Source organism: Choloepus didactylus, chromosome 15, assembly GCF_015220235.1.
Source record: "Choloepus didactylus isolate mChoDid1 chromosome 15, mChoDid1.pri, whole genome shotgun sequence".
Taxonomy (NCBI): Eukaryota; Metazoa; Chordata; class Mammalia; order Pilosa; family Megalonychidae; genus Choloepus; species Choloepus didactylus.
Window position 1 is genome coordinate 18,827,146 of NC_051321.1, and position 14,400 is coordinate 18,841,545.

Genomic DNA, 14,400 nt, shown 5'->3' on the forward strand with positions numbered 1-14,400 from the left:
TTACACATCAGAGTATAATAGAGCATGTGGGACCACAGACCAATGTAAGGCATGGTGATAAAGTGTTGTTGAGAGTTTCGTCCAGACAAGGTCAACCTATTTACATTCTAAATGCTGGGGTAACATGAAACAGTTAACTATCTGGCCAGAGCAAAGGCCTTGTCACTCACACTAAGGACAGATAATCAGTAACTTTCCATTTTAGATAACATAAACATAAATAAAGCTTTCTAACACATATATGTAAATAAAAGGAATTCTATGGTATAAACTGCCCTGTGATTTATTCTAGCAACTCTTTTAAACAAGCACAAAATTATTTACATTGTGATTATTATTGGCAATAGACAATAAAGATGTTTTTACAACATACCAGTTATTTTAAATATTTGCTGGAAAGTAGATAAAACTGATGATTGCTCATTTTCTGGATTAAGAGGATTCAAATTAGCAAGGCTGTATGTCTTTAATTAAGCTGCTTATGCTGTTTTACATGTAAAATACAGTCACAAAATGAATACTTCCAAAGCATCATTATAGACATATTATCTGGAAAAAGTATAAACTATAATCTTAAACACAATAATGTTTTTTTAAGATACCAAATACCCTGAAATATTCAGATAGAATACTAACAAATATTCACAACCACCTATATCAACACAAATTTACTGGTAGTAAAATTCATAACTTTTATGTTCAAAAATCAATTTATATTAATTTAATTTAGTGTTTTCCACCAAAGGGCAGGAAGAAGAAGGGAGGAGTGGAATGAATTACAGGGTATTAGGAAGCAGGTGTGTTACCTAGAAAATATAAATTGAATAAATACTTAAAAATAAATTGGAGTATTATACACTTTATTAAAAGGGAATTGTCCTTAATACTAATAGTTATAACTCTCCTCAGTGTTTAAATATGTCCACTAGTTTATTTTCTTAGTTTTATTTTTACATAAATTATATAAATTTACATAACATAAATTACATAAATTATACAAATTCACATAACAGTACAAGAGACTTTTTTAGAGTTGGGGTAGTGGTGTTCCTTGGCAATCGCCTCCTCCTTGAAGAGAGGAAGGGGATTAACCAGAGAGATTTGTTTAACGTCAGCGTGTTAGTGACAAAGCCAGCTTGGAAGCCAGGTCTCCTAACCTGAACCCAAGGCTCTTCCCCTCCCCTCACAATACCACATGGTTTCAAAACTTGTCTTTGTAAGTAATTTGAAAGTTGTGCTGCACAAAGTATTATTTATATCATATCAGCTTTGCAAAGATTTTTTGAGATTCATTAAGCCTAACATTTTGAATTGCCTTCACTCATCAGCAGAGTTAATGTCACAATCATCAGGGACATTCTCTTTTGAGATCATGCAAAATAATTCCCATTTTTGTAAGTAAGTCTTCACTGATTCTTTCTTATTTCCTTTGATTCTGATCTGAGCACATGTAAATGAGTTTATTTTCATATATGTTTACATCGTAATTTGAAGCAGCCTAACTACAAGTTGTTGTATAGAACATTTGGGAGATTTGCTATCTCTGTGGAAGTCAGATTCATACAGGCCACACAATTTTCCTTTTTTGCATAATACTAATTTGAATCCTGCTATGCTCAATATACACTTCTTTAATGAAATTTGGTACTTGGCAGCTTATCTCTAAAACATCAATGCATGTGTTACAGGTCCAATAGCATGATATAGATTAGAAACTTACATCAGCTTTCCCTAATGTGTATAATGTTTCCAAGATCTTGTGATGAAGCAAATACTCCATACACGGCCCCGTCTCTCCAGATTCCCGTTCATTTTCTTCTTGTACCAATATATCTAACATTTGTTCCAGATGAGATGGAATGTTTGTATCTGTCACTGGGGCTTTATCATCTAAACAATAAAAAAAATTCATCAAAAAAATACTAAAACATATTTTTAAACTGCATATTTGCACCTAAAATACTCTTTATATTTCCCTGTTCTTATTCAAACTGAGAAAAAACTCAACTACATACTTAAGTGAGGTTTATATATATAGTATCTTTGCTAGAATTCAGGTAACGCTTTTTGCCACATCCTTATTCAAAAACTGAATATTATGAAATATATTTTATAAGATAATATTTAACCAAAATAATTCAGTAACAGTCATTTATATGGGTAATGGGAACATGATCAGGAAAAATACATGTATCATCAAAATTCTGCATGTAATTTTGTGTAAGATATTGTTTTCAATTATTAGCTACTTCAGATCTGAATTTTAAGCCTCTTTATTAAAAACTAGTTAACACTGAACATTAAACTGAATAACCTAAGATATATGGAGAGTATAAGTTCTGCTTTTGACTGCTAGTGCATTGCTTTGTAATACTGGGAAAGCAAGTCACTTGAACGCCCCTAATCCACCTCATCTATAAAGATATGATGAGTCAAAAGAAAAACCTTCTCTAAAAATTTCTGACATCTCCCCTCATTATTAGATAGTTATTTCCAAAGTTTGTCTTTCAAAGCTGATTCTCAGGAGAATATTAAACATTACCGATTTTTTAAAATAAAAATCCCTATTGTTACATATATTTGGTCTTGACAATCACATGTTTTATCAACCTACACTAATTTTACAAGGGTTAAATTACTCCTAATAAAATGTGAAGTTTTATAGAATGTTTAAATACATACAAATGTATTAGGAAACACCAAGTTCTTACTTGTGTCTCTATTTCACTTACTTAGTACTTCCATAGTTTGTATATCATCCTCTTATGCTATGTATGGGACGACGTTGCTCAATCTATGTACATGTCTGCATATGCATATGTGAACACACACACAGGAAAGCATAACACTAAGCCTTGGGGAGAAAATACGGAAAGTGAAGAATCATCCTTGTTTCCCCAGAGACAAATGTGTTATAGTGCAGGAGAGTTGTTAAAATCATGGGCCCTGGTATTAGACAACTTGGATTCAAATCTTGGCTGTCACTTCTAGCTGGATGACCTGGGGCAAATTATTTAAGCCTCACTCACCAACATCTGTAAAATGGAGATAATAAAAGTAACACCAAGTGGTTGTGTGATATCAATGAAACAATGTATGTAAAGCATTATGTCCAGTGCCTCAATTTATATTCTTCTAAAATGAGTAACCTAGTGCTAATAAAAGATAATTTGTAAACTTATTTGTAATTAACTTTCTAAAAATGAATTTTCATCTATAAATGACAGACTTTACATAAATCCTTCAGGAAAGAATGAAATGTCAAGCATGGTTTGAGTGTAGGTATTTATGGGGTAAAAATGACCAAAAAGACTTGTTTTCAAATGACAACTGAATGAACTACAAATTTGACTTTACAGGATTAAAATCTAGCTCCCTACAAGACAAAATCTAAGCTCCTGTTGTCACTGTAATCATTCCTAAACTATAAATTTCTCTGTGCCTTTGCATATGCTGTTCTTTCCATCTGAAATATCTTTATTTTCCTTACCCACCTCGCAACTTCCTAACTATCCTTTAAAACCCAGGCCAGACTCTGCCTTTTCTACCTCTCCCTTCTGTCCTCTCTGTACCTGAACTATCTGATGGATTTTGATATTTGTCCCATAATTTCTCGTTATGTACACACTTGTTTCCCCCCCTAAATTGCAAAAAGTCACTTAAGGCAAGAATTTATGCATTTCCTTAAAACCACAGAGGGAGGTAAAGAAAACTCCCAAGGCTAAGAACAGTCATTTGAAAAGGCAGCCCTTCTCAAAACACAACTCTGTAGATCTCCTGAGTAAACCTCCAAATGAAGTTAGAAAGTATATTTTACAAGTGAAGGATTTTTTTTTCTGATTTTTACTTACTGCACAAACATAAAGGACTTTTTTTAAAGGAAAACTCATCTATGACCCCATCAGCTTGCCATATCAACTATTCTCATTGTTTCATGTTCCCTTTCAGTTAAATGACATGTCTAATCATATTGTATATCCCTAGTGTTTACCTCTGTATTTCCCTACATTCTATATTTCCCATCCCAACTTCAGAGTTGGGCAAACTATAGCCCTTGGGCCAAATTCAACCATGCCACCTGTTTTTATAAATATTGGAACAAAGGAACACTCATTCTTTTGCATATCATCCACCGCTGCTTTTGCACAATGGCAGAGTTGAACAGTAGCCACAGAGACATATGGCCTGCAAAGCCTAAAACACTTACTATCTGACCCTTTACAGAAAAAGTTTGCAGACCCTTGCCCTTTAATTTATCCACATTCCCCCACTCACTCTCCATTCTTCATATTCACTGAGGAAACAGAAGCAACTAGAAGGTAATGCCACCAGACTCCCTCCACCACCTCCACTCCTTGCCTGCATTTATACACCCATGTTCAGCTTTGCATCTTATTTTTATGGATGAACAGCCCAGGGGCTGATTCAAGGCCATGCATCCACTTGTGCCCTAAATCCCACCACCGTTGCCTACTTAAGAATAGGTTAAAAATGCTCAGAAACTGTCTCATCTCATTCTTGTATCCACCTTTCCCTCTCTACTAGATAATTCCCATCAAATTACAAACTACAATATGTTTCATCTTAAAAAAAAAACACAGAAACATAAAAACCTCCTGAGACCACATCTTCCTCTAGCTGCTACCCCATTTCTCAGCTCCCCTTTACACCAACACTCCTCAAAAAGAGCAAACTATACACAGTCTATAAAAGTTGTCCATCTATTTTTCTCTTAAAGGTACTCCAATCAGGCTATCGTTCTCCTCCCTGCCATTAAAATGGCTCTTATTAAGACACTGATGAGCTCCTGTGGCTAAACCCAATGATCCATTCTTAGTCTTCATAACTTGACATCAGCATCATCTGGCATAATTAATCCCTCTCTCCTTTCTGACTTCTAGAACACCATTATCTCTTAGCTCTTCTAAGGCACTGGCAAAAGCAAAGTTTCCTTTGCTATCTTCCTCATCTTCTCAACCTCTACACATTAAGCTCAAGGGCTCAGTTCCTGAACACCTCCCTCCCTAGATAATCTCAGTAAGTGGCACCTCTATATTTTCAATTGCTTAAACTCAAAACTTTGGAGCTATCCACAACTCTAATCCATCAACAATTCTTCCTTCAAAATACACCCAGTATACAAGCAATTCTTATCATTACCCCCTCCATCCTGTTCTAAGCCATCATCATCTCTCCAGCCCTATATGAATCTGGTTCCCTATCACCTGACTTCATCTCCTACCACTTTCCCCCATAACTTTCCTCTAGACCCATGGGCTTCCTTGTAGTTCCTGACATACTCCAAGCATGCTGCAAGCTTCTGCCTCCAGGTGTGTTTTCAGTACTCTTCCTGGGTGCTATCCATCAGGTCCTCTCTTCTTAAGATTAGCTCAGAGGTCACCTTGGGTAGTGAGGCTTTCTCTAACCTGAAAGAGCCAACTGCAAACACACTTCTTTCCCCCTTATCCTGCTTCATTTTTTCTTATCATTTGATATACTATATCTATTCGCCTATTTATTGCTTGCCTCCCCCAATCAAAATATATTCTCTATTAGGACAGGGATTTTGTGTTTGATTGTTCTATTCCCTAGTACCTAGTACGATGCCTGACACATAGAAGGTGCTCAATAGATACATTTTTTAATGATTGAATGACTCTTGAAGATGAATTAAAGGTAAAATAAATTATTTATAAATTAAAATACAAAATAACTGAAAACTTATTTAAAATATATTTTAGTATCTCACAAAGTTTCTGTCTAATTAATACTATCATTATTTCTTACCTGAAGTCTCTATGTAGTAATGGGTAATTGCCTTCCAGTGATAAATAAAATCTTCTTGTAAAGGAAGAGAAGGTGCAAGCTATACAGACGCACACAAAAAGACCACAATTAAGAAAAGGATGTTAAAAATTTCCCATAAATATAATGCTATAGTCTATTATGATGCATAAGGTACATAAAAATGAGTCAATTCCAAAATAAAAATGGTTTATTAAGGAAGAGGAAAAACACATTTATCAATACAATTATTAAACTACAGTATTGGGCTTTTTTTTCCCTCTCCTTAAACTTTAACTACATATAGCCTCAAAAGAACTGTATTAAATGAAAACACACCAATAATCTACTATGAAAGTATCAATAACCTAAAATTATTGATAACCAGGGATCTTTGTACCTAGGACTTTGAAATGAAAATAGTAAAAAGCTGCTACGTACTTAGTTACACATCATCACAAACACATACCAAAGTCAACTTCGTAATCAGATTAAATTGTTCCCGACTTTCAGTAATACATAGCTGTAAATATTTTTTTTTTAAGTCTGGACTAGGCAGTGCATGTTTTTAGCAAAATAATACATGAACAAGAAACTACCAATTTAAATTCCACAACATCAAAATGTTTTATATTTTAACTTTTAAATTTACTTCAGAAGTTTTAAGACCAAAATTTCACCCATTTCACCATCTTATACCAAACCTACAAGAAGGTCAAATGTGTAGTAAAAGGATAGAAAAAACTTGTATGCACCTTTTACAACATTTCCTTTTCCTTAAAGAAAGAGAGAGGTAGAAAGGTAGAGAAAAAGAGAGAAAGAGCATGCTCCCCCCCAGTCCCAGTTCAGTCAATAAATTTTGGTCAGAAAGTGCAGACTTGACCAGGTTTAGTCAAGAACAAACAAGATTATATTCTGGGAACCTGAAATGTGGCACTGTCATCTTCCATTTACATACACTTCATTCGAAACAGATGACCTAGATGATCTCAAAGAGGTCATGTTACTCCCATACTTCTACTTGTTCCGTTTTTATTTCTTGGTGTCCACAGCAGTAACCTCAAAGCAGGCAACCCTGTCAAAACAATTTCCTAACTATTAAGCAAATTATAAACATTGGTCATAGACATCCTGGGTGTTTTAACCAAAATGTACTTATGACAGAAAAAAAATGGAACTGAAAAATTTTCAGCAACCATCAAATCTTTATGTAGACTCTCCTCAAGTTTGCCTTCCACATCACTTCTAATAGTACAGGCCTAAGTGAATTAAGTATTCATCTCATTTTCAAAGACAATGCTGTGAAATCTTTACAGAAAAAAGAAAAAAAAAAGACTTTAAGCTCTTTAAGAAAGAAGTAAAAACCTCTGGGATATTTTACTTCAAGGACAGCATGGGGAGAAAAATTATGTGTAGAAGGAAAATCTGTTTTAATCAGCTACTTGTTTTTAAAATCTTCAAGATACACAAAATTCCCTCAATTTTTGGATCTAGCTTTTAAAAAAACTAGTTTTATAGAGTTACAAGTATTAACAACTGGGATACACCAAAATAAAATCTATTCTTTTGAGAAACACATCTAGTTTCTTAAATGTAAATGTTGTGATTTGTTCAATTTTTCCAAGGGAATCTCGTGGGTACATAAAGAATTACAGCATCCTTGTTTCAGGTTATTTCACCAATGGGACTCAACTCTATTTTAAGGATAAGTCACTAGACCAGAGATCTCATAAGATTTGTGTCAGGTCCTTTGCTGTAGATAACAATCAAATTCAAAACAGGATGGTATTATTTTGCACAATTTCTCCCAAGGAGAAATAAAACACTTTACATTCTGGAGTTATATTTAAATAAGAAACCTTTTAAGTAGACACCTAAATAGTTCTAAATTCTTAATAACTTAGGTAACAGTCTTGTTCCAAAATGAAGCATTCCCTTATTTATGTAAAATCTCCTAGTAAACCTCCCTCTTTCGTTATTACTTCTAACATGCAAATTTCCTGTTTTAACATTGCATAAAAACATGTATACTCTTGGGTAAAAAAGGAAGAGAAGTGTATAAAGAAGCACAATGGGATTCCAATTTGAGTTATCTCTTTACAACACAGGGATTAAGTTTTTTAAAAAGAAAACAAAATTCATATAATCACTATCAACCAAAAATTGTCATAAATGCATAACTCAGGCATCATGTTCTTTGGAAAGCCTTGACAGACTCTCTCTGCCTAAAATATAGCCACTACTACACAGACCTGTCTCTCTAGCCCTTTCTATCCATCCTCCACTAGACTGTAAATGCTACAAGGTCTAGAACTGGGGTTTTTCTCCTCATTGAATCCCCAACATCTCACACAGTGATGGAACAGAACAAGCATTAGATAATATTTACTGAGTGAATAACTGAATGACCTAGCAGTGCTGCTGTTTAATAAGTACTTATACGCTAGGAACCGTGCCACTAAGTTACACATGCTGCATGGTCTTAAATTCCTAAATTCTTTTGATAAACTATTTGCTCAGATACTGCTTGAAACTAGAAACCCAGGAGTCTTCCTCCAAAATGACCCACTGCACAAGAAGATCTACATTGATAACTCAGATAAAAACCAGTGTTCTAAAAGCCATGTCTGCTTGCTGTCTTACAAGTAACAGTCCTCTCCCAGATCTTTTTAAATGCTTCTTCCTCTCCCCTATTTTCCTAACATCCATCCACTCCTTCTCTGCCTCTCCAAAATTCAGCTCAGGTCTCATTTCCTCCACAGAGCCTCCTCCAACTCCTCCAGTCCAAAGTGCTTGCTCCCTTTCTCCTGCAGATCTCACTGGCTCTACCACTCATCTATTAATAATAATAGTAATAATAGTGGCTAACATTACTGAACACTTAACGTATATGCCAGGCACTGCACTAAGCATTTTTTTGTGCATTGTCTCATATAATCTTCACAACAATTCTGTAAGTGTAGTTATTTCTATTTTACAGTGAGGAAACTGAAATGACAAAGTACCTTGTCCAGTGTAAAGAGACAAAGAGATAGGACTGGAACCCTGTTCTGTCTGGGTCTAGGGGTTAGACCACACTCTTGTGCACTCCTTATACTACTATCTTTATATTTGTTTTATCTCCCAAATTAGACTGTAGACTCATGAATAAGAACACAAGTATACCTTGTTTCCCTCGTACGGAATGATTGAAAGACTGAAGTTACAGATTACTTGTTGGAAAAGAATATACTTAGGAAAACACTGTATTTGTTTGAGGTTTTAATTCTCAGGACAGACTGGGTTTTTAAAGAATTGCTGGTCTCAACAATCACCATTAACTAACTCTTAAGTATAATTTGAAGAGAAAGCCTTTCATTCAAATTCTGATAGATGACTCCCATTGAATTAATTAAAACAGATAAAATTTTCTTCCCTGGCACTACCCTTTATCCTCTCTGGAATAAACCTGCCCTCAGGCATAAAAGTGCCTGGAGTTTAAGATGAACTAGCCCCTGGCAGATTAGCTGGCACTGACTAGACCCTCAATAAATACTTAATGAATTGTATTAAATGGAAAGTGTTTTATTTATCCTTGGGAGAAGTTGTGCTAAAATAATTCAATCCAACCTGAGAACTACAAGAAGCCTGATTTCAGACTTGTGGCACGTGGCAACTGGCTAACAGGACAGAGCCATTGCATAAGACTGGCTACTTACTGCCAATCATTTCTATACTGATGGAAGAACTGTCATTCCTGAAAAGGGTGGCAAGAATTCACATTACACTTCACGTTTTTGATCGAGCTGTTAATTTCTCCGCTAAATTCAAAATGCAGTCTATCCAAAATAGTTTCAGTGGCTGAGAGATTTCAAACGGAGTCGAGAGGTCACTCTGGTGGACATTCTTATGCACTATATAGATAACACGTCTTAGGTTTTAATGTATTGGAATAGCTAGAAGTAAATACCTGAAACTACCAAACTCCAACCCAGCAGTCTGGACTCCTGAAGACAATTATATAATAATGTAGATTACAAGGGGTGATTGTGAAGACCTTGTGGATCACACTCCCTTTATCTAGTGTATGGATGAGTAGAAAAATGGGGATAAAAACTAAAGGACAAATGGGGTGGGTTGGGGGGGATGATTTGGGTGTTCTTTTTTCACTTTAATTTTTTATTCTTGTTCTGGTTCTTTCTGATGTAAGGAAAATGTTCAGAGATAGACTGTGGTGATGAACGCATAACTATGTGATCATACTGTGGACAGTGGATTGTTTACCATGGATGATTGTATGGTGTGTGAATGTATTTTAATAAAACTGAATTTAATGAAAAAAAAAAAGCAGTCTATCAGTTTAAGAACACATTTCCAAGTACTAATCTTTGAAAATATCTTAGATACATTTTTCCTCCTGGTAAAAAGTCAACAATAACTGGGGAAAAAATCATTAATTAAATAATAAAGAAGAGTCTACATTTAAGCCTAATTTGAATGAATATGCACCTGGTCAACACTATAAAACAATTTGAAGGTTGAGCTAATTGAATAAGGAAACCTAGAACATAATAATTCCAAAATGGTTGGGAAAACATTATTCTGCAGATTCATACAAGGAAACAATTGAAAAATGGTCGAGTTTAGCATCCAGGTACAGGATTTCTATTTAATCCTGGTAAGCATGTTAACTGGAACAATGCATCAGAAAATGCTAACGGAGCATATAAATTAAAAGGAATTCAGAGAAAGCTGATGAAATGAATTGAAGAAAGGTAAAATGAGTTTATAGAAGAAAATACCAACCAAATAAATAAATAGAACTGAATAACTGGAAACCAAAATTGTACTACAAAAGGACATTCTTCATATACCACAAAGATGGGCTTATTTATCACTACATGAGTTCATTCCCAGGAGAGAATTTTACAAGGGAAAAAACAAAAAGTTAGTACATGCAAAAAAAAGGCTCATTTGATTTAACATCATATCAAGGTACCTGGGAGAGCCATGGCTCAAAAGATTAAGTAAATCAAAACATTACATTTCTAAATGTAATGCATTTCTCACTGACCTCACCAAAATAGAGAACCAGAGACTCGTTATCAAAGAGACAGAGCCAATTTCCATGGATAATTTGGTAGATGCTAATAAATGCAATTATAAAATAATGAGGACAGAAAACCCAGGCCTCAGGACAAAAGAGTCTCTACTGGGAGAGCCGGAAAGCCATTTTTCTTTTTCTAAGTATCACTTCTGTAAATATCAACCTGATAGGTAAAGGATATAGATGATGTAATAAATTTGCATTCCCAATTATGTCAATATTAAGCTATATTCAATGTTAAAAATGAAATAATTCTTGGTATTTTCAACTAAAGAATACAAAATGTAATTACCATTGTTTTTACAAACTTTAGTTAAATTATTTTAATATACTGCTGCTGTAAATTAATTGAATGTGTACAGGCAAGGAAAACTAAAAATTGCACTGTAAAGTCTCCAACTGTCATCTCCCTCATGTGTTTACAATTATGAAAACCCTGTCTGTCTTAATTTGATAACACGTTTTCTTAAGAGCTTGTAGTAGAGCTACATTTTTAAACATTTCCCACGTACTATTTAAATATCACTTGTACTAAGGTTTGTTTTCATTACTGAAAATTCTCAATTGTTTTTTATTGCCTGCTCATAAAAATTGTTCTACTGTAATTTTTTTTTAAGCTGCATGTATTTTAAAGTGCTACACTACATAATCTGAACATGGAAAGAGAATGCCATTTAAAAATTAGTAAAGTAATAGCTTCTTTACACGATACATTTTCAATTTGGGCAACTCTCCCAAGAGTAAAGTAAAGCAACTTAAGTAAAACAACTAGTCCTCTCTGATTATTAAAACAAACAACAGCAAGACATTCTCACTTCAGTTACTTCTTTTTAATTAAACAGTCTATTAGGATATTTGGATAATGTCTCCTATGCTGGTGTCTAAAAACCCTCAGAGGAGAGTACAATTGTAGAGTAAATACAGAGAGCCCAGACAGGGCAGGAGACAAGAAAGGAAACAGATGGTCTCTGTGCGAGTTTGGCAGCTGCCTAAAGCATACTTGATCAGTAATGAGCCACCAAACTCCTATTTCTGATCAATCAATAACGTCCAGCTGAGTTCGGCCGCAAACGCACTTTTCCAAAGCAAAAGCTAGCTGGATTATGAAACCGGCTCTGGTCGGCTGTTTGCTTCCTCGCCAGAGTCTCTCCATTGCAAGATCACACCTCCCTCAACAACCACCCCCCCCAAAGAAAACAAAACAAAACATAAAAAACAAGCCCAAGCGGTGTTTGGTCGTTTCTTTTGTCTTACTCGGCGCTGGCCACTTTTTTTTTTTTTTTTTTTCCGTACAAGGTTAACGGTCATGGAGCCCAAGGGAGCTCCCTGAAGCCCCGGCAGGTGCCCCGGAGACCCCTGACTCCGTCCGAAGAATGAGGCGACCACAGACCCCCGGCCGGGAGGGCCGGTTCTCCCCGGGCACCCCCGCCCACTCTCCCGTGGTGGGGAAAGGGATCCCCTCCGGCCCCGGGAAGGGAGGAAAGGCCGGGGCCTGCGCAGACCCAAGCTCCAAGCCCCTGGCGTCCCCGACGGCCTCGCAGCGTGCGGTTGGGCCTGCCCGGGGCCTCGCCTTTCCGCCGGGCCGAAGTCGCCGAGAGCCCGGCCAAGGCCACCCGGCACTCCCTGGCGCGGGCAGGGAGCGTAGGCCGCCGCCATCCCCGGCCTGTCGTGCGCCCGCGGCCCGCGGCCTTACCGCCTCCACGGCGTGCTGCAGGATGGAGGTGAACTTGGAGAACATCTTGTCCCGGGACTGCAGCAGCCTCTCCCGGGACGACCTGGAGAGCTCTTCGATCCGCCGCCGCCGTCCTTGCTGCGGCTGCCGGGGCCGCTCCAGAGTGAAGGCCGGTGCGGGGCGGGGAGGACGAGCAGAGGGCCGAGGAAAGGCCCGGCCCGGCCGCTTCAGGTGTGTGCGGGCGGCTCCGGCGGGCGCTGGGACGCGGCGGGCGGCGGGGAGGGCGCTCAGCGCGGACTCGGGCCCAGCGAAGCTCTGGCTGCGGCTGTGGCGCCGGCTGGGACACGGTGGCAGCCCAGATCGGTTCCTTCCGCCCGCTCTGCCCGCCGCGGCCTGCAGGGGGCGCCGCCGCGACCCGGGGATGCCCCGGCCAGGCCTACCCTGCGGCCAGGCAGCCCGACGCCGCGGGGGCTGGAGAGGCATCGAGAGGCGGCGGCCAGGCCTGGGTGAGAGCCACCAACTTCCCCGGGATTCGGGGCGCCTCAGACATGGCCATTCTCGGTCATTCTCACACAATTTGTTTCCCCAGTGGAAATACTATGCTGATTTTGTACGAGAATGTAGCCATATATGTAAATGGTATTTAGAGCTTCAGCTTTTAAGGACAGATAGGAAAAACTGGTAAGAAAAAGCAGAGTATTCCTAAGGCAAAAAAAAAAAAACAAAAACCGCGGGTTTAATTGCTAACAATTAGAACAAACCATATAATGCAGGTGAAGTAATCTTTCTAGCTGTAAAATATATTTTTTTTTCAACATTAAAACAAGAAGTTCCAGTTGGACAAATGGTAAGATGGTTCAGTTAAATAATTCAATACCATACATGTTACATGTTTGATAGGTGCAATACATTCAGAATAGCGTTTACTATTCAGTTTATTAGATGATACTGCAAAATCATTGTGAAGGAAAAAATCAGTAGGGATTTTACTAATTACATAGGACAGATGAGTGAAGCTACAATGTAAGCACATGGATGGGAGCTTATTAAAATACCGTGCAATGATGTATAAGTCGATCCTTGAAGATATACAGTTGACGCTGGTATATTTTAATTTGGGTTGATACAAATTATGAAAATGTTTGTATCCTGGAGAACTTTGTGTTTGTTTTATGTAGTATTGGCATTTTATCAAAAGGATCATTAAGTTCTTAATAAGATGGGATGGAGTAAGTTTCGCATAATCAGTGGTGAAGATACTATTTGTAATTTGTAATTGAATTAGCTGAGCAGAAAAACGGTAGAAAAGGCAGAAGCCATAAGGAATGGGGTGAAAAATCCAGACTCTGGAGATGTCTGGGTTTAAATCTTCAGCTCTGCCACTCAACTTGGGCAAGTTATTCAACTTCTTTGTGCTTTAGTTTATTCATCTGTAAACTAGGGAGAGTAGCACCTATCTCATGAGATTGTTGTGGGATTTACTTAATATATGCAAAACACTTTCAACAGTGCCCTGTGCACTGTCCGTAGTAAGAGATAAATAAGCATTCACTATTACCATTATTTTTTGTTATTGATATTAGTAGTATTTAACAAAATAATAGGGCCAGCAATCAAGATTTAAGAAGGAGACTCACTAGTCCTGTCTTCTTTTCTTCCCTGTTGTTTTTGTTGCTTATATGCCTGCTGTGGTCAATAGCAGGTAAATTTGACATTAATTTTCTGTGTTAGTCCCCTACAAAGCTGAAGACATCCTCTGTTGTATGCTACAAATTGAAATGTACTCCTTATCAAATTCTGGCTAATTGTGTCTGCTTCAACCAAGAACACAATGTTTTATTATTATTATTATTCACAT

General features: G+C 37.3%; 1 protein-coding gene across 1 annotated transcript in view; it reads right to left on the bottom strand.

Annotated features, from left to right (window-relative positions):
- Positions 1-12,918, bottom strand: part of FAM160B1 (family with sequence similarity 160 member B1) — a 40,444-nt gene extending 27,526 nt beyond the window's left edge. The window contains exons 1-3 of the mRNA XM_037804325.1: positions 12,564-12,918; positions 5,788-5,866; positions 1,721-1,890 (exon numbers count right to left, since the gene is read on the bottom strand). Of these exons, the coding sequence (XP_037660253.1) occupies positions 1,721-1,890; positions 5,788-5,866; positions 12,564-12,608 (294 nt within the window). The 5' untranslated portion in view covers positions 12,609-12,918. The remainder of the gene's footprint in view (positions 1-1,720; positions 1,891-5,787; positions 5,867-12,563) is intronic.
- Positions 12,919-14,400: the final 1,482 nt, after the last annotated feature.